The sequence below is a fragment of the Carcharhinus amblyrhynchos genome, chromosome 7 (assembly GCF_965287045.1).
Source record: "Carcharhinus amblyrhynchos chromosome 7, sCarAmb.v2.hapA, whole genome shotgun sequence".
Classification (NCBI taxonomy): domain Eukaryota; kingdom Metazoa; phylum Chordata; class Chondrichthyes; order Carcharhiniformes; family Carcharhinidae; genus Carcharhinus; species Carcharhinus amblyrhynchos.
The window spans coordinates 111,430,303-111,454,422 of NC_137330.1; the positions used below are offsets into that span (position 1 = coordinate 111,430,303).

Below are 24,120 nucleotides of genomic sequence, written 5' to 3' on the forward strand. Positions count from 1 at the left end.
CTATAGTTAATAAAAAGGAGTCTGACATAAGTGTCCTTGTTGTCCAGGTGTTCCAGGGTTGAGTGTAGAGCCAGGGAAATGGCCTCTGCTGTGGATCTGTTAACATAAGAACATAAGAACATAAGAAATAGGAGCAGGAGTAGGCCATCCAGCCCTTCGAGCCTGCCCCGCCATTCAATAAGATCATGGCTGATCTGTCGCTGCTCAGTTCCACTTTCCCGCCCTCTCCCCATAACCCTTAATCCCCTCTCTTATCAAAAACCCATCAACCCGCGTCTTAAAAATATTTAGCGAGGCAGCCTCCACCACTTCAACGGGCAGAGAATTCCAGAGATTCACCACCCTTTGAGTGAAGAAGTTCCTCCTCAACTCTGTTCTAAACCGCCCCCCTTTTATCTTGAGGCTGTGCCCCCTAGTCCTACTGTCTTTTTTGAGCGGGAAGAGTCTTTCCACCTCTATCCTATCCATCCCATTCATCATCTTATACGTCTCAATGAGATCTCCCCTCATTCTTCTAAACTCTAACGAGTACAAGCCCAGTTTATTCAGCCTCTCCTCATAGCTCAACCCCCTCAACTCCAGTATCAGCCTAGTAAACCTCATTTATATATATATTTATATAGTAAGCCTCATTCATTATCAAAATCATTTTCTTCTTCATTACTGCCTTTATCAATAATGGTAGTCAATAGATAGTGCACTTGAACCAAACATCTATTAGAATTTGATGAGAGGTTACTGGGGTGGCATGGTAGCACAGTGGTTAGCACTGCTGCTTACAGCACCAGGGACCCAGGTTCAATTCCTGACTTGTGCCACTGTCTGTGTGGAGTTTGCACATTCTCCCCGTGTCTGTGTGGGTTTCCTCCGGGTGCTCCAGCTTCCTCCCACATTCTGAAAGACGTGCTGGTTGGGTGCATTGACCTGAACAGGCAACCAGGGGAATTTCACAGTAACTCCATTGCAATATTAATGTAAACCTTACTTGTGACTAATAAACTAACTTCAACTATTTTTCTGCAGAGCAGCAATAGGCGAACTGTAGTGGATCCAGGTAACCTGGGAGACCAGAGTTGATGCGTGCCGTGACTAACCATTCGAAGCACTTTTTAATGATGGGTGTCAGAGTCACCAGGCAGTAGTCATTAAGGCACACTGCCTAGCTTTTCTCTGATACAGGGATAATATTCATCTTCTTGAAGCAGATAGGGACATCAGATCGGAGTAAGGCGAGGTTAAACAATGTCTGCGAATACCGCTGCCAGCCATGCAGGACCCAAGTGCTCATTTGGGAACCCCATTCAGACCAGTTGCTTTCCGTGGGCCTGATATCTGTGATAGTGACCTTGGATACTGGTTCGGCCAAAGGTTCCGGGGCGGATTGTGTCCTCTTGTTGACCTCTTGCTCAAAACACACATAGATTGTATTGAGCTCACTGCGGGGAGGGGGTGGCGTATCATTGCCGGTGATTTTACATGCCTTCATCTTGTAGCATCTTATGTTGTGTACATCTTGCCATAATCGGTGGGTGAACAGCCAGTAAGATCACAACCCAAGAATTTTTTGAGGATGTAACTAGTAGGTTAAGTAAAGGAGAATCATGAATGTAGTGTACTTGGATTTTTAAAAGGCATTTGATAAGATGTCACACAAAGTGTTCATACACAAGGGCTGTTGGAGTTAGGGGTGATGCATTAGCATGGACAGGAAAAAGAGTGGGGACTAATGGGCCATTTTGAAGTTGGTAGGTTGTGACTAGTGGACTGCCACAAGGATCAGTGCTACAGCCTCAGCTATTTACCATGTAAAATAATGGCTTCAACATAGAGACATCTAAGTTGGTGATACATAGCAAGTTAGGAATGCATGCTGTGAGGACACAAAGAGATTTCAAATAGTTAGAGACAGATTAAGTGAGTAGGCAACAAGATAGCAGATGGAGTATAATGTGGGGAAGTGTGAAGTTATTCACTTTAGCCATAAGAATGGAACAGCAAAAATTTTTAAAAAGGCTTGTAACTTAGAAAATATTGATGTTCAGATTGAGTTGGGTGTACTCAGACCAGGGACAGAAAGTTAACACGCAAGTACAACAAGCAACAAAGAAAGCTTAATGTCTTGTTGGTCTTTATTGCATAGGAATTGGAACACAAGAATAAAGAAATCTTGCACCCTTTGTAAGGGTTTTGGTGAGACCATGCCCAGAATAGTGTGCGCAATTTTGGTTTCCATATCTGAGGAACGACATACTAGCATTGGAAGCAGTACAGTGAAGGTTCATTGGATTGGTGCTCGGTTTGAGAGGATTGTTCTATGTTGAGAAACTGAGTATTGGATGTATATTCTCTGGACTTCAGCAGAATGAGGTGATCGCATTGAAACATTCAAGATTATGAGAGGACTTGACAAGGTTGACACTTAAAGCATTGTTTCTTCTAGCGAGGGGAATGAGGGCTGATCATGTAGAGCTGAGCTGAGGAGGAATGTCTTCACTCAAAGGATTGTGAATGAATATCATTGATTATATTCAAGGCTAAGGTAGAAAGATTTTTGGTTTATCAGGGAATCAAGGGAGATGGGAATTGGGTGAGAAAGTGGAGCTGAAGCCCAAGGTCAGCATGAGAATATGGATGGGAAGTGATATGGTTTGATTTATTATTGTCACATCTATTAACATATAGTGAAAAGTATTGTTTCTTGCATGCCAAAGAGACAAAACAAGAGAGTGCAGAATGTAGTGTTACAGTCGTAACTAGGGTGTAGAGAAGGGTCAACTTAATGCAAGGTAGGTCCATTCAAAAGTCTGACAGCAGCAGGAAAGAAATTGTTCTTGAGTCAGTTGGTACGTGACCTTAGACTTTTGTATTCTTTTCCCAAAGGAAGAAGGTGGAAGAGAGAATGTCCGGGGTGCATGGGGTCCTGAATTATGCTGGCTGCTTTGCTGAGGCAGCGGGAAGTGTAGACAGAGTCAATGGATGGGAGGCTGGTTTGTGAGATGGTTGGGCTATATTCATGACCTTTTGTAGTTCCTTGAGGTCTTGGGTAGAACAGAGCCATACCAAACTGTGATACAACCAGAAAAAAATGCTTTCCGTGGTGCATCTGTAAAAGTTGGTGAGAGTCATAGCTTACATGCCAAATTTCCTTAGTCTTCTGAAAAACTAGAGGTGTTGGTGGGCTTTCTTAACTATAGTGTTGGCATGGGGTGGGGGGGGGGGGGGGGGTGAAATCAGGACAGGTTGTTGATGATCTGAAAACCTAAAAACTTGAAGCTCTCAATGCTTCCTACTTCGTCCCCATTGATGTAGACAGGGGCATGTTCTCCTTAATGCTTCCTGAAATTGATGACAATCTCCTTTGTTTTGTTGACATTCAGGGAGCGATTATTGCTGCCACACCAGTTGGCCAGCTTCTCTCTCATTCCTGTATTCTATCTCATCGTTATTTGAGATCCGACCCACTGTGGTGGTATCATCGGCAAACTTGAAAATTGAATTGGAGGGGAATTTGGCCACACGGTCATAGGCCCATTTTGCATTGTTTGGGAGCAATTCTGTTCACTTTGGCATGCCTTCAACATTGCAGCATTGCAAGCTGTGCTACAGGGTTTACTACTAAAATTATATTCAGGTCAGAGTGTAACCCAGTCTCAAAACACTGTGGCTGTGTGTGGTGGACAAGATACTGCAAATAAAAAAAGTGATTCTGCTAGGGCTGATATTAAAAACAGCCACTGACTTAGCAACTAATGCAAACCTTGCTATGTGCTTGGAGAATTCAAACATGAATTAAAGGCATTCTTCAAGGAAAAGATAACACGGTGTAACTTTTGGCCTGAATGCTGGGTTTAATTTGATTATGCGCGGTATATGCGTGTGGTACATCATGAAAGTCCCGGTGCATGCACATGTGTGCTGAAAGAGCACCAATTTTGAACTCCTGATTAAGGTTCTGAAAGCTGCTGGTACTGAAGTGCTGAACTGCAGTTGTACCAAAACCTCTGTCACCTGCACTGTTATTAGGTGAATTTTTGCCCTTATTTATTTGGACATTTATTTTTTGCTCTAGCTGCAGCAGACATTCTTGGGTGGGTTTTTTTTGTATATGTTTTAAAAGATTGTTTAACATATATGTAAAGCACAAAGAGCAAAAGAATAATTTGAATATTTTTGACAACTTTGTCATGGCAACCAATTCCAATACAAAAGTTTGTTCATTTATAACAAATTAGTGTCTGGAGTGAATTTCAGTATTTGGTTTTGCAATATAGTAACCAGTTATTAACCCTATTTGAACAGTCTTCCTGATGCAATGTTGATCATTGTGTAACCTTGCTCGTTCAAATGCTTCAGGACAGTGTATCCTTCAAGATGACATATGGAAGTCTCCTCTAAGCTGATGTGAACTCAGTGTTATAGAATCTAGTGCAGATTGAAAATCTGGAATCATGGACCAACATCACTAGAACATTGCACTTTTTGCTCGATTTGATATAGGCATGGAAGAGGCAGGCTACATGTAAAATCCAAACCTTCCCCTGTCCTGTTTTCCTCTTCTACTCTTTCCCCTTCTTTTCCCCCTTTCCCTCCTTATTCCTCTTCATTTTCATCCCTCACCTCCTTGTTTAGAGGCAACAGAACTGTTGTGTTAATGTATAGACATGTTATTGATTGTTGTTAGAGAAATGTATATTCTGTAAGAAACTTGAAAAGACAAGGTAATTAAACATGACTGCATCAATAAAATGTTTAGTTTTGTATTTATAACATTATTTTTGTCAATATTTTTCATTAAACTACAAAGTTCTACTAATGCTTTATTGAAACAAGAACATTTAAACACAAAATTATACAAATGCTTTACTGAAACATACAGAATAGTTAATATGAGAATTATAAAAGTAAGCAAGGCAGAAGAATATTAATGATAAACACATCTAGATTTTCCATGGCCCAAAATGTGAACTCTCCTTTGATCAATCTCATGCAGGTATCCAAATCACAGTTCAAGACGTTCTGACCATATTCTAAATTAAAACACACCAACACTTATAAGCATGTTACACATATTAATAAGTTACATAATAATACAATGCAGATTTAGGGTGGCACAGAGGTTAGCACTGCTGCCTTGCAGACCCAGAGGCCCAGGTTCAATTCCACTCTTGGGTGATTGTCTGTGTGGCATTTGCACATTCTCCCATGTCTGTGTGGGTTTCCTCTGGGTGCTCTGGTTTCCTCCCACAGTCCAAATATGTGGGGGTTTAGGTGCATTGACAATCTTAAATTGCCTCTTATTGTCAAGCAGATTAACAATGTAAATACATGGGGTTGTAGGGATAGGGCCTGGATGGAATTGTCATTGGTGCAGGCTTAATGGGCTGAATAGTCTCTTTCTGCACTACAGAGATTCTATGATTCTAAATAATACTTACACAAATTTAAAACAAATAAAACATGTTATTTTTAACATATTAAATAATACTCTTGTTCAATAATTAAAATGAATTACAAATTATAGATTGAGTGAGCCAATAATAGTAGTATCAACCACTTAAAATAAATAGCAGAAAGAAAATACAAATACATACCTTTTACAAGAGCAGGGGATCCTGTCTTCAATGCAAAACTGCTTTTTGGAACCTGGACCTCAATCGGAGTTCCCAGTCTTGCCACCTCATAAGGGGCTGTGGTTACAATTCTTTTGCATCACGTGAAGCCTGGTGAGATGGTTGCACTGAAGGTTGGAGGCTCATCCATCGGGAATTTTGGCAGAGCTTCTCAGGAAATGTAAGTGCGCAACGTTTCTTCTTTTTGGCGGACCATACTTTTCTGCCAGGAATCAAAGATTATAGGCCAATACTGTTGATTAATAAATTCATACTGTAATTTCAATGAAACATGGCCAGTATAACTTACCAAGGAGCTGCTGACCCTTATCCAGGGATTGCTGTTCGAAGGTTATGTGAAGAAGTCTTCATCTGTTGCTGACTGGGGCTGTGAAGTCCAATGTTTACACATGGTCTCAAAAGTAAAGGTATTAGAAGATGGTAGTGGCAAAAGCAGCAAAGTCTATGAGGTTCAATAGATATGTGGTTCCAGCTTGGGAGGTCAGTGGGAATCAGGAAAATCCTAATGTCTTTTCTTCAAAGCGTTGGAGACAATGTGAATTCTCTGGATGCTACTTCTAAAATAAAAGTCCTCAGCTGCACTGGATTCACTTTTTGATGCATTAAAATCTTCCATCCTAAGATACCATCTTACAAAGTTGATTTCTCACTTACAATCTCATTTCTTGCTATTATTTGTTTGAACAGCAGAGCAAAATCTAAAAGAGGAACCTTTCTAATTTATGATATTTGTTTTTACTCTCTCTAATACTCTAATACTGGGCCGGCATGGTGGCACAGTGGTTAGCACTGCTTCCTCACAGCACCAGAGACCTGGGTTCGATTCCCAGTTTAGGTCACTGTCTGTGCAGAGTCTGCACGTTCTCCTTGTGTCTGCGTGGGTTTCCTTCGGGTGCTCTGGTTTCCTCCTACAGTCTGAAAGACGTACTGGTTAGGTGCATTGACCCGAACAGTCAAGGAGTGTGGCAACTAGAGGAATTTCACAGCAACTTCAATGCAGTGTTAATGTAAGCCTTATTTGTGACTAATAAATAAATAATAACCACATTTATTTTTATAGCACAGAAGATAGAAACTTTATGTCCTGTATACTGACTTTTATATTTTATTAATCTTTGGAAAAAAATACAACATGTAGCTAAATACAATTTATTTGATCATCCATTATAGATGTTGATAATTATACCCTTCTTCCCTTCAAACATAAAAAAAGAATGTTAATGTTTCAAGTCATTTTTACTGCCTTTGGGCTTCCCAATATTTTTGGTAAAGATGCAGGTAGTGGTTTCTGTATGTCACTAAAAATAACCATTTCCTGGATTTTACAAATATTTTAGTGATCATAAATCTATTTAAAAAAACTATATTTGCTGATATAGCCCATCATCATTTTAAAATGTACATTTCCATACTGTGGATATTTTCAATGTTAATAATCTTAATGTTAATAATCTTAACCAAATTAACTTAGAATCTTTGAACTCAACATGATTCAATAAATAAATCCATTCAAGCAAAATTTTAGTACATGTTAGAGAATGTTCTTTACTGCTTATTTGCAATGTAACTCATTTGTCTTGCCCCTTTCCGCAAGGAAATATTACAGTATAGTTATGTCAATGAATACATTCAAATATTATGATATAGTTATGCCAATCATGAATACATTTAAATGTTTTAAAACAAGAATTGAAGAAGTTGAGTTTATTGCATGAGGACAGATATCAGGTTTTCTAATTCTTCTTCAGTTTCTGGTTCCTGAAAGAGGGGGAAGGAAAATACCTATAAAAATGTTTAATCAATACTCCACTTTAAACTGCCATATTTTCACATAGCAATAATTGTCAAATGTACAGGAATATGTCGCTAACTGTCTCTTCTTCAGCTGTCATGTTTCGCAACATAACTATCATGGCTCTCCAACTTTCATGATCTTTGATAACGGCCATCATCTTAAGAACATAAGAACATAAGAAATAGGAGCAGGAGTAGGCCATCTAGCCCTTCGAGCCTGCCCCGCCATTCAATAAGATCATGGCTGATCTGTTGTGGCTCAGTTCCACTTTCCCGCCCTCTCCCCATAACCCTTAATCCCCTCTCTTATCAAGAACCCATCAACCCGCTTCTTAAAAATATTTAGCGAGGCAGCCTCCACCACTTCAACGGGCAGAGAATTCCAGAGATTCACCACCCTTTGAGTGAAGAAGTTCCTCCTCAACTCCGTTCTAAACCGCCTCCCCTTTATCTTGAGGCTGTGCCCCCTAGTCCTACTGTCTTTTTTGAGCGGGAAGAGTCTCTCCACCTCTATCCTATCCATCCCATTCATCATCTTATACGTCTCAATGAGATCTCCCCTCATTCTTCTAAACTCTAACGAGTACAAGCCCAGTTTATTCAGCCTCTCCTCATAGCTCAATCCCCTCAACTCCGGTATCAGCCTAGTAAACCTCCTCTGCACTCCCTCCAGGGCCAAAATATCCTTGCGCAGGTGCGGCGCCCAAAACTGCACACAGTACTCCAGCTGCGGCCTCACCAATGCCCTATACAGCTGCAGCAAGACCTCCCTACTTTTATATTCAATCCCCCTCGCTATGAAGGCCAGCATCCCATTCGCCTTCCTGACCACCTGCTGCACCTGCAAGCTGGGTTTTTGCGACTCATGCACAAGGACCCCGAGGTCCCTCTGCACCGTTGCCTGCTGCAGTTTTTCGCCACGTAAGTAATAGTCCTTCCTACCATTCTTCCTACCAAAGTGGACCACCTCACACTTGCCAACATTAAATTCCATTTGCCATTTCCTGGCCCATTCGCCCAGCCTATCTAGATCCTTCTGCAGACTCTCCACACCCTCCGCACAATTTGCCTTTCCCCCAATCTTGGTGTCATCAGCAAATTTCGACACCCTGCACTCGGTTCCCTCCTCCAGATCATCTATATAAATGGTAAATAGCTGAGGCCCCAGCACCGACCCCTGGGGCACCCCACTAGTCACCAACCACCAATCCGAATAGCACCCATTGACCCCCACTCTCTGCCTCCTATTTGACAACCAATCCTCTATCCACGCTAACACCCTCCCCCCAACTCCATGTCCCCTGACCTTCTGCAATAACCTCTTGTGAGGTACCTTGTCAAACGCCTTCTGAAAATCTAGAAAGACCACATCCACCGGCTCTCCTCTATCCACCGCCCTAGACACATCCTCATAGAACTCCTGTAAATTTGTCAGACACGACTTCCCTTTAACGAAACCGTGCTGCGTCTGCTCTATCAAGCAATTCCACTCAAGATGCCTCGCTATTTCCTCCTTGATGACGGATTCTAACATTTTACCTACAACAGACGTTAAACTATAATTCCCTGCCTTTTGCCTGGCACCCTTCTTAAACAACGGCGTAACATTAGCCGCTTTCCAATCTTCCGGCACTTCCCCGGAATCCAGCGACGTCTGGAAAATAACCACCAAGGCATCCACTATCACCTCCGCCATTTCTTTCAGAACCCTCGGATGCATTCCATCCGGTCCTGGCGACTTGTCCACAATCAGCCCCTCCAGTCTGTCAAGCACCGCCTCTCTCGTAACAGTAATGTCATTAAGACCCTCCAGTCCTACCACCTTTCCATCTCTAACACCTGGCAAATTATTCACGTCCTCCTCCGTGAAGACAGAAACAAAAAAGTTATTGAGGACCTCAGCCATATCCCCAACCCCTACCACTAAGTCCCCCTTCTCATCCTCTAAGGGACCAACGTTCACCCTAGCCAGCCTCTTCCTTTTTATATATTTATAAAAACTCTTGCTATCCTTTTTTATATTAAGCACTAGCCCAGCTTCATAGTTTCTCCTACCCTTCTTTATCAACTTCTTTGTCAATCTTTGTTGACATTTAAACCTCTCCCAATCCTCTTCTCGCCCACTACTCTTAGCTACTCTAAACGCCTCTGCTTTTAATTTAACACTTCCCTTCACCTCCTTCGTTATCCACGGCTTATTACCTCTCCTCCTACTGTCCTTTTTGACCATCGGAATAAATTTCTGCTGAGCACCAAGAAAGATCTCCTTAAAGATCATCCACTGCTCCTCAGCAGACGTACCTTCCAACGCACTCCCCCAGTCCACATTCGCCAATTCTTCTCTCATCCTACCGTACTCCCCTCTGTTCAAACAAAGGACGCGCGTCTGGGAACCCACTTTCTCCTCCTCCAACTGCACCAGAAACTCCACCATACAATGATCGCTCTCCCCAAGAGGATCCTTCACCGCAAGGTCCCTAATTCTACCCGCCTCATTACGTAACACCAGATGCAAGATAGCTCGCTCCCTCGTCGGCTCCAACGCACACTGTTCCAGGAAACTATCCCGGCAGCATTCCAAGAACTCCTCCTCGAGCCCACCACGTCCAACATGGGTCGACCAATCAATATGCAGATTGAAATCCCCCATAACTACGGCCGTCCCATTCCTGCACGCCGCACTTATTTGTGCGTTAACAGCCCGCCCCACCTCCAGATCATTATTCGGGGGCCTACAGACGACACCCACCAGCGTCTTCCTCCCTTTGCTGTTCCTAATCTCTACCCACAACGATTCCGCTTTCTGCTCCTTGGCTCCAATATCATCCCTTGCTACCACCCTGATGCTATCCTTAATCAGCAGAGCTACGCACCCCCCTTTTCCCTCCCGCCTATCCTTCCTAAACACTTGATACCCCTGGACATTCAGCTCCCAGTCCCTGTCACCTTGCAGCCACGTCTCTGTAATGGCCACCAGATCATATCCATTTGTGCTGATCTGCGCCACCAGCTCATCCACTTCATTCCGAATGCTTCGTGCATTCAGATAAAGTGCCTTCATCCCAGCCTTCACCTGGACCCTATTTGCCATAACGCCACCAACCATACTCACGCCCCCTACTCCCTCTATTGTTGGGACATCCTCGGCCTCTTCCCTTACCTGTACCCTCTCCTCAACTTTAGACCCCGTAATGTCACCTACCCTCGCACCCTCCCCCCCGCAATTAGTTTAAAGCCCTGTCTACAGTCCTCTTTACTCTATTCGCCAGCACTCTGGTCCCAGCACGGTTCAGACCAACCCCATCCCGCCCGAACAGGTCCCACCTACCCCAATACTGATGCCAATGCCCCATAAATTCAAACCCATTCCTCCCACACCAATCCCTGAGCCACCCATTCACTTCCTTAATCCTATCAACCCTACGCCCGTCTGCACTTGGTTCAGGCAGTAGCCCAGAGACAACCAGCTTGTCGGTTCTACTCTTTAATTCCATTCCCAGCTTCTCATACTCCCTCCCCAGATCCTCAGTTCGCATTTTGCCTACGTCGTTGGCACCCACATGTACCACAACGACCGGATTCGCATCCTCCCACTCCAGGTTCCTCTGCAGCTCAGATGCGACATCCCGGACCTGAGCACCAGGCAGACAATACACCCTTCTGTGCACTTTGTCATTGTGACAAAGGACAGTGTCAATACCCTTCACCCCACTATCCCCAATCACTACTATGTTCCTTTTCACCTTCTCCTTGCCTATGTCCTGCTGCATCACTGTACCGTGTGCAGTTTGCTCACCAACCTCACCTCCCTCGTCCTCGTCCAGACTGGAAGCAAGAACCTCAAACCTGTTATGCAGATTGAGAGGCTGAGGCCTCCGCTCCCCACCCCCCTTCTTCCTCTCAGCAGCCCCCTGTTGTTCCTGACCCTTAGAGTTAGCCTGTCTAGGGGGGGTGGATGTCACTTGCACCCCATTGACAATGTCACCCTCCCTCCCCTTGATGAGCTTCAGCGTCTGTAGCTCAGAGGCCAGCTCATCTACCTTGAGCTGGAGCTCCTCCAGCAACCTGCACTTACTGCAGACATGGTCACTGGGAAGGACCCTGGGGTCCAGCAGTTCCCACATCATACAGAAACAACACATCACATGCTCCTCCATTATTCACTGTAGTAGTATTGAAAATTTCCACATGAACTTACCTGGCCCTTCTCTCCAGCCCTTTTGATATTAAGCCCTAGTTGCTCACTCTGCTTCCCTCTCACTCCGCTGCCCGCTCCAACACTGCCCGCTGTCTATACCAGGCCTCTTTTTAAACCTGGCGCTGATTTAAAGCTTGCTGGTCCACAACTCCCTTCTAACCACTCCCGCAGAATTCTTAAAGAGGTAAATACAAAAAGCCCACAAAAATGCTTTTAAATGATTTAAACAGTTCTACAAGGAACAAAGTGCTTTAAACTTATTTAAACAGGTTTTTAACAGGTAAATTCTTATCTCTCTCTCTGCTCCAGCAAACAATGGAAGGCTTCACCGTGTGACCACCTGATAATTAAAGCTTGCTGGTCCACAACTCCCTTCTAACCACTCCCTCAGAATTCTTAAAGAGGTAAATACAAAAAGCCCACAAAAATGCTTTTAAATGGGTATTTAAACAGGTCTTGGTGTTGTTTTCACATTTTGTACCTTCCTGCTTCTTAAGCTATTGACACATTTCCTCCTCTGTCTTCCTCTAGGTCTGCTGCTCTCAATTTTACCAGTCACTACCAAATGATGTAGTTTCACTCTCCTAAGTACATGCCCAACTGTAATTGTCTCATGGTGATCCTGCTTTCCTCAAAACTTCCTCATCAGTTGTGTGTGTTCTTCAACTAATCCTCCTCATATGTTTCAGAAACCACATCTGTTGCCTTTAATTTATCCTCCATTGTTTTGCTTGTATTCCAATTTCAACATTCATATAGTAATGTTGATTAAATATAGCATTTTAAGTAATTTCATTCTGCTTTCCATTGAGAAATTATTGTAAAGTTTTGTTTCTCAACTAACATTATTGTGAAGCTTTGTATTGCAAGTGTGACGTGCTTCCTGACATCTTACTCACTTTGCTGTCAGGTGTTACTAGGATACCAAGATAAGAAAATGATTCTATTTATTTTACTTCTAAGTGCTTAATATCGGTAAAAAGCAGTAGGCATTTACAAAGGTGGATGAAGGGAAAATGTAGAGAAATGAGTGATTAGTGAGAGAGGAAGCATGCCAAGGAATCTAGTCAAGTTGCAAAGACAGGACCATTTTGGTTGACATAGCAGCTATTCCTTTGACAACAACTTCCAACCCTGTAGAATCATATAGTGGGCATTTGCTCACTCAGTCAGTTTGTGCAAATCACTGATGTATGTTTGCATCTTCCTCATAGCTCACCCACCCAGCTTTCTGACATCTGTAGAGGTCAGAGAATTGTGTATCTACTCAGCCTGCCGTCTTCCTCCACAGCAAACGCAACAGGGTTGCCATGTCAAAGTGGGATTTCTGAGCCAGGCAGAATAGACCACAGTGCAAGCCATCTCTTATGATATGAAAGGTTGCCACAGAAGGCAGATGATATTATGATCAATTCTGATATCCATATATACATACTTCTAGCAGCTGTTAGTCAATTATCATCAGGATGGCGAATCTTGGAGATTTCCCCCTTCTCAGCATAAAGATTACTGAAGCTAATTGTAATACTCTTAGTGCCACCCATCTAAGCCTCAGATAGGGGTAAGAGTCAGCTATCACAGGAGAAATTCATTGAATCGCTAGGGAAGTGCACATAAACAATGTTAACCACAGATTAAATCCACCTGGAAAATACAGACATGTTAACAGATACAGATTATGTATTCTTCATAATGTTTCATGTTTTGTATATGTATATATATCTATATGAATTTTAAGGATCATGGTTAAATACCTCTGCAGTGTCAGGAAAGGATGTTGCCATATCACACCACATTTGTGCATTGCTGGTTTGTCCAAGTTCTTTGTAACACTAAAGGTGAAACAAAATAATTTGTAGAAATGTACTTTAAACAATTTTAAACATGATGGTTTTAAATTTATAAACAGAATGCTCATAATATTTCTAAGGGACCAGGGAAACATGGCACCCACCTTTGTTATATATACACAATTAGTTTTGGAATATCTTGGATGTAGTTCCTCTACCTGAAAACAGAAGACAAACACATGGGTTAGATTCGCGAATTAAAGGAGTGAGCTGTGTTAGGGTGGCAATCAGATTTCAAATGCAGAATTGAGCGGCTAATTTGCAAGGCAGACCATGAAGCTCTGCTTGAAACAGGCTGATTAGCATATCTCTCATGCTGGGGCCTTAAGTTCTGGAATTCCATCCCTAAAAATCTTTGCCTCTTATTTCTCCCTTTTAAGATACATCTCATTACCCACCACCTTGACCAAGTCTTTATTATCCAATCCCAATACTAATAGCTCCTTATGTGGCTCAGTGTAACATTCTGTTTTATAAGACTCCAATGAAGCACTTAGGACATTTGCTATGTTAAAGGAGTATATAAATTTTAAGTTGTTATTGGAAATTCAGGTAAAGATAAAGTATTGTTTTAAAGTAAGGGAATCTAGTATCACCACAGAAGCTTGTTATACCAGAAAAAAACAGGTTTAAAGTCATTTTAAACACTTAATATGAAAATGATTTTCATTAATGCCTGGAATAATTAGTCAAGCAGAATGGTAATGATGAAACAATATGAAGTGGCCCAAGTGTTGTTAAAAGTTAAGCTAGCTAAATTAGTTGACTGGAAGCAGATGATGGATTAAATGGCTTATTCTTGTCCCAGATTTTACTAAGATTTTACAATAATAAAATTAAGACAGCCAGCATTTATGTTCTTAGTTATACACGAAATAGATAAATTACAATGGGAGGACCACCATCTATGGTTAACTAAAAAAGTTAAAGACAGTATTAAACTTAAAGAAAAAAAATAGAATTGTGCAAGGATAATGATTAGATTTCCAGGAGGCATTTGATAAGGTGCCACATCAAAAGGTTATTGTGAAAATAAAAGCTCATGGTGCAGAGAAAACATATTGGTACGGATAGAAGATTGGCTAGCAAACTGTAAATAGCGAGTAAGCATAAACGGGTAACTTTCTGGTTGATGTGAAGGGTGGTATGCTATTGGAATCACTGCTGGGGCCTCAACTTATTTCAATTTATATAAGTGACTTGGGATGGTTGCTAAATTTGTTGATGATACAAAAATAGGTAGGAAGTATGTTGTGAAGAGGAATTTAGATAGATTACATCAATGGCCAAAGATCTGGCAAACTGAGTATAATGTGAGAAAATCCGAAATTATTCATTTTGATAGGTAGAATAAAAGAGAAGCACATTATCCAAATAGTGAGATATTGCAGAGCTCTGAGATGCAGAGGGATCTAGGTGTCCTAATGCATGAATCACAAAAGGTTAGTATACGGATACAGCAACCATTAAGCTAATAGAATATTTTTGTTTATTGTGGGGATAATTGAATACAAAAGTAGGGATGTTATGCTTCAGTTATACAGGGCATTGATGCAACTACATTGGAAAACTGTGTACTGTATTGGTCTCCTTATTTAAAGAAGATGTAAATGTGTTAGAAACAGTTCAGAAAAGGTTTGCTGGACTAATACCTGGAATGGGTGTGTTGTCTTATGAAGAAAGGTTTGTATCCACTGGAGTTTAGAAAGCAAGAGGCAACTTGATTGAAATGCATAACACCCGTATAGCTCTTGACAAGTTTGATGGGGAAAGGTTGTTTCCTCTTGAGGGAGAACCTAGAACTAGAGATCACTGTGTAAAAATAAGGAGTGACCCACTTAACACAGAAGTGAGGAGAATACTTTTCTCAAAAGGGTCATGAGTCTTTGAAACTCACTTTCTTAAAAGGCAGTGGAAGCAAAGTGTTTGAATATTTTTAAGCCAGAGCTGGATAGATTCTTGATAAGCAAGGAAGTGAAAGGTTATTTGGGTAGGCAGGAATGTGAAGTTGAGGTTACATTCAGATCAGCTGTGATCCTATTGAATGATGGAGTAGGTTCAAGGGGACGAGTTCAAGGAGGGGAAAAACAGATTGGACCAGTATTCTTATTTACCTGTTTTACTGGTGTTCTATTTTAAAGTATACAAAACAGTTCAGTCCAGTATTCTCATTTCCCTGTTGTATCTCACTGGGGTGGCATATTTCTACCCCTTTTCTGTATGTTTGCACACTAGAAGGATATCCTGAAGGCGTCACTTAGGTTTGACATCAACATCAAGTTCTGCGAGAAACTTGGCTAGGATGTCTGCACCCAGTACAACCAAATAAAAAAAGTGTGACCTCCTTCAAAAGCATGCACAGGTTAGAAGCCAAGAGAAAATCCCAAGCCAGCAATTCATTGAAAATTCGATTGTCTGAGGTATCCTGTCGTACTTGCAATAGAAATCTCCAGGTGCAGATCAGCCTCCGCAGTCAACTAAATACTCTCCAGACTTCTACCAAACACCCCAGATGATGAACATGGTCATTGTTATCTTGCAGGATGATGAATACAAATGATACATGGCAGAAAGAAATAAATGCAGTATCTAAATGGCCTGAAGTTTTTGCTCCATTCTGAAATGTTCTAAAATTAAAATCAACATTTGATTCAGTAACCAAGCTTTAAGCAGGACACAAAACACTGAATAACTGGCAAAAGTTTATTACCTTGAGAAAACATTGCAAAGCATCCTGTATGGTTGAAGTTGGTGCCTCGTTAAATAACGTTGCAGCCACCTTTCTTTCTAGCCACGACAACTGTGAAGCCTGCAAACCATCAACTCCGACAGCATTAGCATGAATAAAACAAATCAAATGAGCCACTTTAGCGTAACAGTATGCAATCAGACTCTGACAGTACCTATGAAATGATTCCTAAATATAGAGGTAATTTTTTAAAAAGTAAAGGATGAATGTGGCTGTTCATTAACTTATGGTAATCAGTAGTGCATTGAGAGATACATATCACAATACTTAGGATGAAAAACTTTAATCCAAAGGTTTTATCATGTTAGTGGCAAATATAAAAATTATATTCTAGAAAATGATGCTACAATCTTTGTTTTAAACTTTAAAACATTATTTCATGAGATGTGAGTGGCTGGTAAGGTCATTTCTTACCCCTTACTAATCACCCTTGAGAAGGTGTTGGTGAGCTATCTTCATGAACCATTGTAATTCATTTGGTGCAGGTAAATTCACAGTGCTGTTAGGATGGGAGTTCCAGGATTTTGACCCAGTAACAGTGAAGAAAAAAAGCTAAAAAGCTACTGTCAGTAATAGTGACCATGGAACTACTAAGTTGTCATAAAAGCCTATCTGGAGGTCATCACCAATTATAACAAACAGTTGAAGAGATGGGCAGAACACGACTTCAGATGTACTTGGTTCTTGTTGTTTGTAAACAACAGGAATCGAGGACGCTCTAGACACTACAGAAAGCCCATTAAGGCAGAGTTGGATGTTGAACCAGTGGAGGAACTTAGCAAAGCAACTGACTCACTTGCCAAGGGCAATGCTCCAGGTGCTGATGCTATACTGTCCGATCTCATCAAACACAAGAAACTGGCACTCCGAGGGCATCTACACAAACTTCTTGGTTGCTGCTGGAGAATGGATATGCATGATACAAAGACTGTGACCCTGTACAAGGAACAAGGACAAACACAATGATTGCAACATCAACTGAGGCAACATTCCTGTAGTCCAGCCTCTGCAAAGTCTGTGTTTGTTTTGTCCTGTTTTGTGTTATGTATCTGACTGCATGGCTGTTGGGATATCATTGCTTTATACAGCAATGTGGTTCACTCTTAACATCTCTCTGAAATGCTTTAGCAAGCCACTGCATTATAACCAAACGTTAGCTCACCAAAACCTTCCAATAGCATATAAGGATGGACAATAAATGCTGCCTTACCAGCAATGCCCTTATCCTGTGACAAACAAATTTAATAACATCTTGAATGACATGGATTCTGGCTAGATCGTCCAAATCGAATGATAAAATACAGTAAAGAATAATTGGCTTAATTGCTGCAGATGTTATTGCCTTAAACATTTCATTAAAGTTAATAATTCTGACACTTATTGAAAAAAGGACACAGATTTCTTTACTTACATCTTCTAAAGCAATGAAGTGTAGCATGGCATGCTCAGTTAATTCAGTAAATGGATAACGAAGTTACAAGTAAAAATATTTTGGAGAAAGCCCTTCTGCCATGCTAACCTGTTTCTTTCTCTTTTCAGATACTGTTAGGTGGCCTTAAGGGTCTACTTTTTTGATTTGTTATATTGCAGCACTTAAAGTGCAGTCTTATGCATCCTGTCCTGCTACTTATGTCAGCAATTCATCATAAATAGTGCAAGTGGAAATGGTCAAAATAGCTTAATGTGACAGCAGGAGCAGATCCATGAACTGAATCCAAATAAAGTGGTGTGAAGCAAAGTTTGGTATATTGCAAACTTTATTGGCAGAAAAATCCCTTGTTTTTGCCAGGCTGTCTGCTCTTGCTTGCCAAAGTCAAAGCGAATGCTGCCAATCTGATTTGATTTGATTTATTATTGTCACATGTATTAGTATGCAGTGAAAAGTATTGTTTCTTGCAAGCTATACAGACAAAGCACACCGTTTGGAGAAGGAAAGGAGGGCACAGAATGTAGTATTATAGTCATAGCTAGGGTGTAGAGAAAGATCAACTTAATACAAGGTAGATCCATTCAAAAGTCTGATGACAGCAGGAAAGAAGCTGTTCTCAAGTTTGTTAGCATGCGACCTCAGACCTTTGTATCTTTTTCCTGATGGTATGTATTGGGTGCGTGGGATCCTTGATTATGCTGGCTGCTTTGCTGAGGCACTGGGAAGTGTAGACAGAGTCAATGGATGGGAGGTAGTTTGTATGACAGATTGGGCTCTGTTCACAACCTTTGTAGTTTCTTGCAGTCCTGGGCAGAGCAGGAGCCATACCAAGCTGTGATACATCCAGAAAGAATGCTATCCATGGTACATCTGTAAAAGTTGACATGAGTCATAGTGGACTTGCTGAATTTCCTTCGCCTCCTTAGAAAATAAAGGCATCTGTGGGCTTTCTTAACTATAGTGTCAGCATGGAGGGACCAGGACAGGTCGTCGGTGATCTGGAAACTTGAAGCTCTCGACCATTTCCACTTCATCCCTGTTGATGTAGACAGGGGCATGTCCTCCCCTACGTTTTCTGAAGTCGATGACCATTTCCTTTGTTTTACTGATATTGAAACATTGGTGACATAATAAGAAAACAAGATCAAAATAAAGAAATAGAAGTAGGAGTTGACCATAGGGCCCCTGGAACCTGCTCTGCCATTGACTAAGATCATAGAGGTTTACAGCATGGAAATAGGCCCTTCAGCCCAGCTTGTTCATGCTGCCTTTTTTTAAAATGCTAAGCAAATCCCAATTGTCCGCATTTGGCCCATATTCCTCTATACCCAACTTATGCATATAACCGTCTAAGTGCTTTTTAAAAGACAAAATTGTACCTGCCTCTACTACTACCTCTGGCAGCTTGTTCCAGACACTTATCACCTTCTGTGTGAAAAAAATTGCCCTCCTGGACACTTTTGTATCTCTCCTCTCTCACCTTAAACCTATGTCCTCTACTTTTAGACTCCCCTACCTTTGGGAAAAGATATTGACTATCTCACTGATTTATGCTGCTCATTGTCTTATAGACCTCTATAAGATTACTCCTCAGCCTTCTATGCTCCAGAGAAAAAAGGCCCAGTCTATCCAGTCTCTCTTTATAACTCAAATCATCAAGTCCCGGTAGCGTTCCAGTAAATCTTTTCTGCATTCTTTCTACTTTAATAATATCCTTTCTATAATAGGGTGACCAGAACTGTACACAGTATTCCAAGTGTGGCTGTACCAATGTGTTGTAAAACTTCAACATAACGTTCCAACTCCTGTATTCAATGTTCTGACCAATAAAACCAAGCATGCCAAATGCCTTCTTCACCACTCTGTCCACCTGTGGCTCCACTTTCAAGGAGCAATGAACCTGTACCCCTTGATCTCTTTGTTCTGTAGCTCTCCCCAACGCCCTACCAGTAGCTGAGTAAGTCCTGCTCTGGTTCGATTGACCAAAATGCATCATCTCACATTTATCTAAATTAAACTCCATATGCCATTCATGAGCCCACTGGCCCAATTGCCCAATTGATCAAGATACAAAAGAACATAAGAAATAGGAGCAGGAGTAGGCCATCTAGCCCTTCGAGCCTGCCCCGCCATTCAATAAGATCATGGCTGATCTGAAGTGGATCAGTTCCACTTTCCCGCTTTCTCCCCATAACCCTTAATTCCCTTGTCTATCAGGAACCTATCTACCCGTGACTTAAATATATTCAGTGAGGTAGCCTCCACCACTTCAACTGGCAGAGAATTCCAGCTGAAGAAGTTCCTCCTCAACTCTGATCTAAACTGCACCCCCCCCCCTCTTATTTTGAGGCTGTGTCCTCTAGTTCTGCTATCCTTTCTAAGCGGGAAAAATCTCTCTACCTCTACCCTATCTATCTCCTTCATTATCTTATAAGCCTCTATAAGATGTATTAATAACAGAGATGTCGTGATGGGAGACTTCAATTTCCCAAACATCGACTGGAATATCCCTAGGGTAAGGGGTTTGGATGGGGAGGAGTTTGTTAGGTGTGTTCAGGAAGGTTTCCTGACACAGTATGTGGATAAGCCTACGAGGGGTGAGGCTGTACTTGACCTGGTACTGGCGAATGAACCAGGGCAGGTGATGGATCTCTCGGTAGGAGAGCATCTTGGGAATGGTGACCATAATTCTATCTCCTTCACAATTGCATTGGAACGAGATAGGATCAGGCAGGCTAGGAAGGTGTTTGTCTGGAGTAAGGGGAGATACGAAGAAGTCAGGAAGTTACTTGGACAAACAAACTGGAAGGAGGCGTTCTTAGGGAAAAGTACTGAAGGAAGGTGGCGGATATTCAAGGAATGTTTGTCTGGAGCTCTGCATGACAACGTTCCGATGAGACAAGGGGGTTTTGGTAGGTCGCGGGAACCGTGGTGCACGAAGGCTGTGTTGAACCTAGTCAGGAGGAAAAGGAAGGTGTACAAAAGGTTCAGGGAACTAGGAGAGGTTAAGGATCTTGAGGAGTATAAGGACTGTAGAAAGGAGCTTAAAAGGGAAATTAGGAGAGCCAGAAGGGGTCATGAGAAGACCTTGGTGGGTAAGATTAAGGAGAATCCCAAGGCCTTCTATAAATATGTGAAAGGTAAAAGGATGAGAAGAGAAGGGATAGGCCCTATAAAAGGTGAAGGGGGAAAGGTCTGTGTGGAACCAGAAGAAATGGCAGAGGTGCTTAATGAGTACTTTGCCTCAGTATTCACAGTAGAAGCTGATCTGGGAGATTTTGCTACGGATTTGCAGCAGATGGAAAAGATTGAGCGTGTGGATATTAAGGAGGAGGATATGTTAGAACTTTTGAATTCTATCAAGATAGATAAGTCGCCGGGACCAGATGGGATGTACCCCAGGATACTGTGGGAGGCGAGGGAAGTGATTGCAGAGCCCCTGGCGATGATCTTTGCGTCGTCAATGGAGACGGGAGAGGTTCCGGAAGATTGGAGGATTGCGGATGTAGTTCCTATTTTCAAGAAAGGGAACAGAGACAGCCCGGGAAATTACCGACCGGTGAGTCTGACCTCAGTGGTTGGTAAGCTGATGGAGAGGCTTCTGAGGGACAAGATTTACGAGCATTTGGAGAGGTTTGACATGATCAGGAATAGTCAGCGTGGACTTGTCAAGGGCAGGTCGTGCCTTACGAGCCTAGTTGAGTTCTTCGATAATGTGACTGAACACATTGACGAAGGAAGTGCCGTGGACGTGGTGTACATGGACTTCAGCAAGGCGTTTGATAAGGTCCCCCATGCAAGACTTCTTGAGAAGGTGAGAGGGCATGGGATCCAAGGGCCTTTGGCCTTGTGGATCCAGAACTGGCTTGCCTGCAGAAGGCAGAGAGTGGTTGTGGATGGGTCTTTTTCTGAATGGAGGTCAGTCACCAGTGGAGTGCCCCAGGGATCTGTTCTAGGACCCTTGCTGTTTGTCATTTTCATAAATGATCTGGATGAGGAAGTGGAGGAATGGGTAAGTAAGTTCGCTGATGACACGAAGGTCAGTGGTGTTGTGGATGGTCTGGAAGGATGTCAAAAGTTGCAGCAGGACATAAATAGGATGCAGGACTGGGCGGAGAAGTGGCAGATGGACTTCAACGCGGATAAATGTGTAGTCGTCCATTTTGGCAGAACCAACGGGATGAACGAGTACACTATCAAGGGCAGGAGTCTTAGTAGTGTTGAAGAGCAGAAGGATCTTGGGGTCCGGGTCCACAGGACTGTTAAATCGGCCTCGCAGGTGGAGGAGGTGGTCAAGAAGGTGTATGGTGTACTGGCCTTCATTAATCGAGGGATTGAGTTTAGGAGTCGGGAGGTAATGCTGCAACTTTATAAGACCCTTGTCAGGCCTCATTTGGAGTACTGTGCGCAGTTCTGGTCGCCTCACTATAGGAAAGACGTAGAAGCTATTGAAAGGGTACAGAGGAGATTTACAAGGATGTTGCCTGGACTGGGAGGCATGCCTTATGAAGTTAGGTTGAGGGAGCTGGGACTCTTTTCCCTGGAGAGACGAAGGTTGAGAGGCGACCTGATAGAAGTTTATAAAATGTTGAGAGGAATAGATAGGGTGGATTCTCAGAGGCTATTTCCCCGGGTTGAAATGGTCGCTACGAGAGGACACAGATTTAAGGTGCGGGGAGGAAAGTACAGAAGTGATGTTAGGGGTAAGTTTTTCACTCAGAGGGTGGTGAGTGAATGGAATCGGCTGCCGTCAGTGGTGGTGGAGGCGAACTCGCTGGGGTCTTTTAAAAGACTTCTGGATGAGTATATGGGGTTTAATGGGATTGGGGGTTATAGATAGGTCTATAGATTGGTAGGTGTTGATGTGTTCGGCGCAACTCGTGGGCCGAAGGGCCTGTTTGTGCTGTAGTGTTCTATGTTCTATGTTCTAAGATCCCCCCTCAGCCTTCGAAACTCCAACGAGTACAGACCTAGTCTATTCAATGTCTCTTCATAGGCTAACCCCCTCATCTCCGGTATCAGCCTAGTGAACCTTCTCTGCACTCCCTCCAAGGCCAATATATCCTTCCGCAAGTGCGGCGACCAAAACGGCATACGGTACTCCAGCTGCGGCCTCACCAGTACCCTGTACAGTTGCAGCAAGACATCCCTGCTTTTATATTCTCTCCCCCTCGCTGTAAAGGCCAACATTCCACTCGCCTTCCTGATCACCTGCTGCACCTGCAGACTGGGTTTTTGCGATTCGTGCACAAGGACCCCCAGGTCCCTCTGCACTGTAACATGCTGCAGCTTTTCACCTTGCAATCCCATTGCAACCTGAGATAACCTTCTTCACTGTCCACTATGCCATGAATCTTAGTGTTATCTGCAAACTTACTAATCATGCCTCCTACATTCTCATCCAAATTATTAATATAAATGACAAATAACAGTGGACCCAGCACTGATCCCTGAGCACACCACTGGTCACAGGCCTCCAGTTTGAAAAACATCCTTCTATAACCACCCTCTGACTTGTGTAAATTTTGTATCCATTTAGGTACCTCATCCTGGATCCCTTATGGAACAACCTACCATGTGGTACCTTGTCAAAGGCCTTGCTAAAGTCCATGTAGACAACATCAACTGCACTGCCCTCTTCATGATTGGTATATGCTGAGCCTCAACTCCAATTTCCTCCCTGTTTCTCATAACCTTTGACTCTCATATAACTTGATAATTGGTCCATTTCAGCCTTGAATAAGTTCAACGACTCAGTCTGAACAACTTGCTGGGGTAGAAAATTATAGAGACTCACAACCCTCAGGGTAGAAACTCCTTCCCATCTGTGTTGAATGGATGTTCCCTTTTTCTGAAACTATACTTCCTATTTGTAAGCTACCCCATTAGTGGAAATATCCTCTCATTCCCTTACTAGCATATATGTTTAAATAAAATTACCTCATTCTTCTAAACTCTAGTATTGGCCCGGCCTGCTCAATCTTTCCTCATAAAACAACTTCATCCCTAGAAGCAACTCAGTGAGCCTTCTGAACTGCCTCCAATGCAATGAAGAAATCAAACCCTGTACGCAGTACTCTAAGTATGAATCTCACCAACACCCTGTACGGCTCTAGCAAGACTCCCCTACATTTATACTTTATCCCCCCTTGCAAAAGGCCAACATATTATTTGGCTTCTTAATTACTTGCTGTACTTGCTTGATAATGCTTTCTGTTTCTCATATGAGGACACTGAATATCCTGTAGTCTCTCCCTTAATTTTTATTTTGCGTTTCTATTTGTCCTACGAAATGGACAAATTCAAACTTTCCCACACTTGCCACTTTTGCCCACACACTTAACATCTGTAACTTTTTGCAGACAGTGCCCTCCTCAGAATTTGATTTCTCACCAACTTTATATCATTAGCAAACTTTCTGCAGTACACTTGGTCCCTTTATCCAAATCATAGCTATAGATTGTAATTAG

General features: G+C 42.4%; 1 protein-coding gene across 2 annotated transcripts in view; it reads right to left on the reverse strand.

Annotated features, from left to right (window-relative positions):
* Positions 1–4,824: 4,824 nt before the first annotated feature.
* The window catches only part of rmdn2 (regulator of microtubule dynamics 2), a 126,122-nt gene continuing 106,826 nt past the window's right edge, over positions 4,825–24,120 (reverse strand). Inside the window, exons 7-12 of one of the 2 annotated variants that reach the window (XM_080192957.1) lie at positions 16,183–16,281; positions 13,577–13,630; positions 13,377–13,454; positions 5,920–7,388; positions 5,592–5,832; positions 4,826–5,027 (exon numbers count right to left, since the gene is read on the reverse strand). In XM_080192957.1, coding sequence (XP_080049083.1) covers positions 7,335–7,388; positions 13,377–13,454; positions 13,577–13,630; positions 16,183–16,281 — 285 coding nt within the window. In that variant the 3' untranslated portion in view covers positions 4,826–5,027; positions 5,592–5,832; positions 5,920–7,334. Of the gene's footprint in view, positions 5,028–5,591; positions 7,389–13,376; positions 13,455–13,576; positions 13,631–16,182; positions 16,282–24,120 lie in introns of both variants that reach the window. The other variant, XM_080192956.1, reaches the window with a different exon arrangement.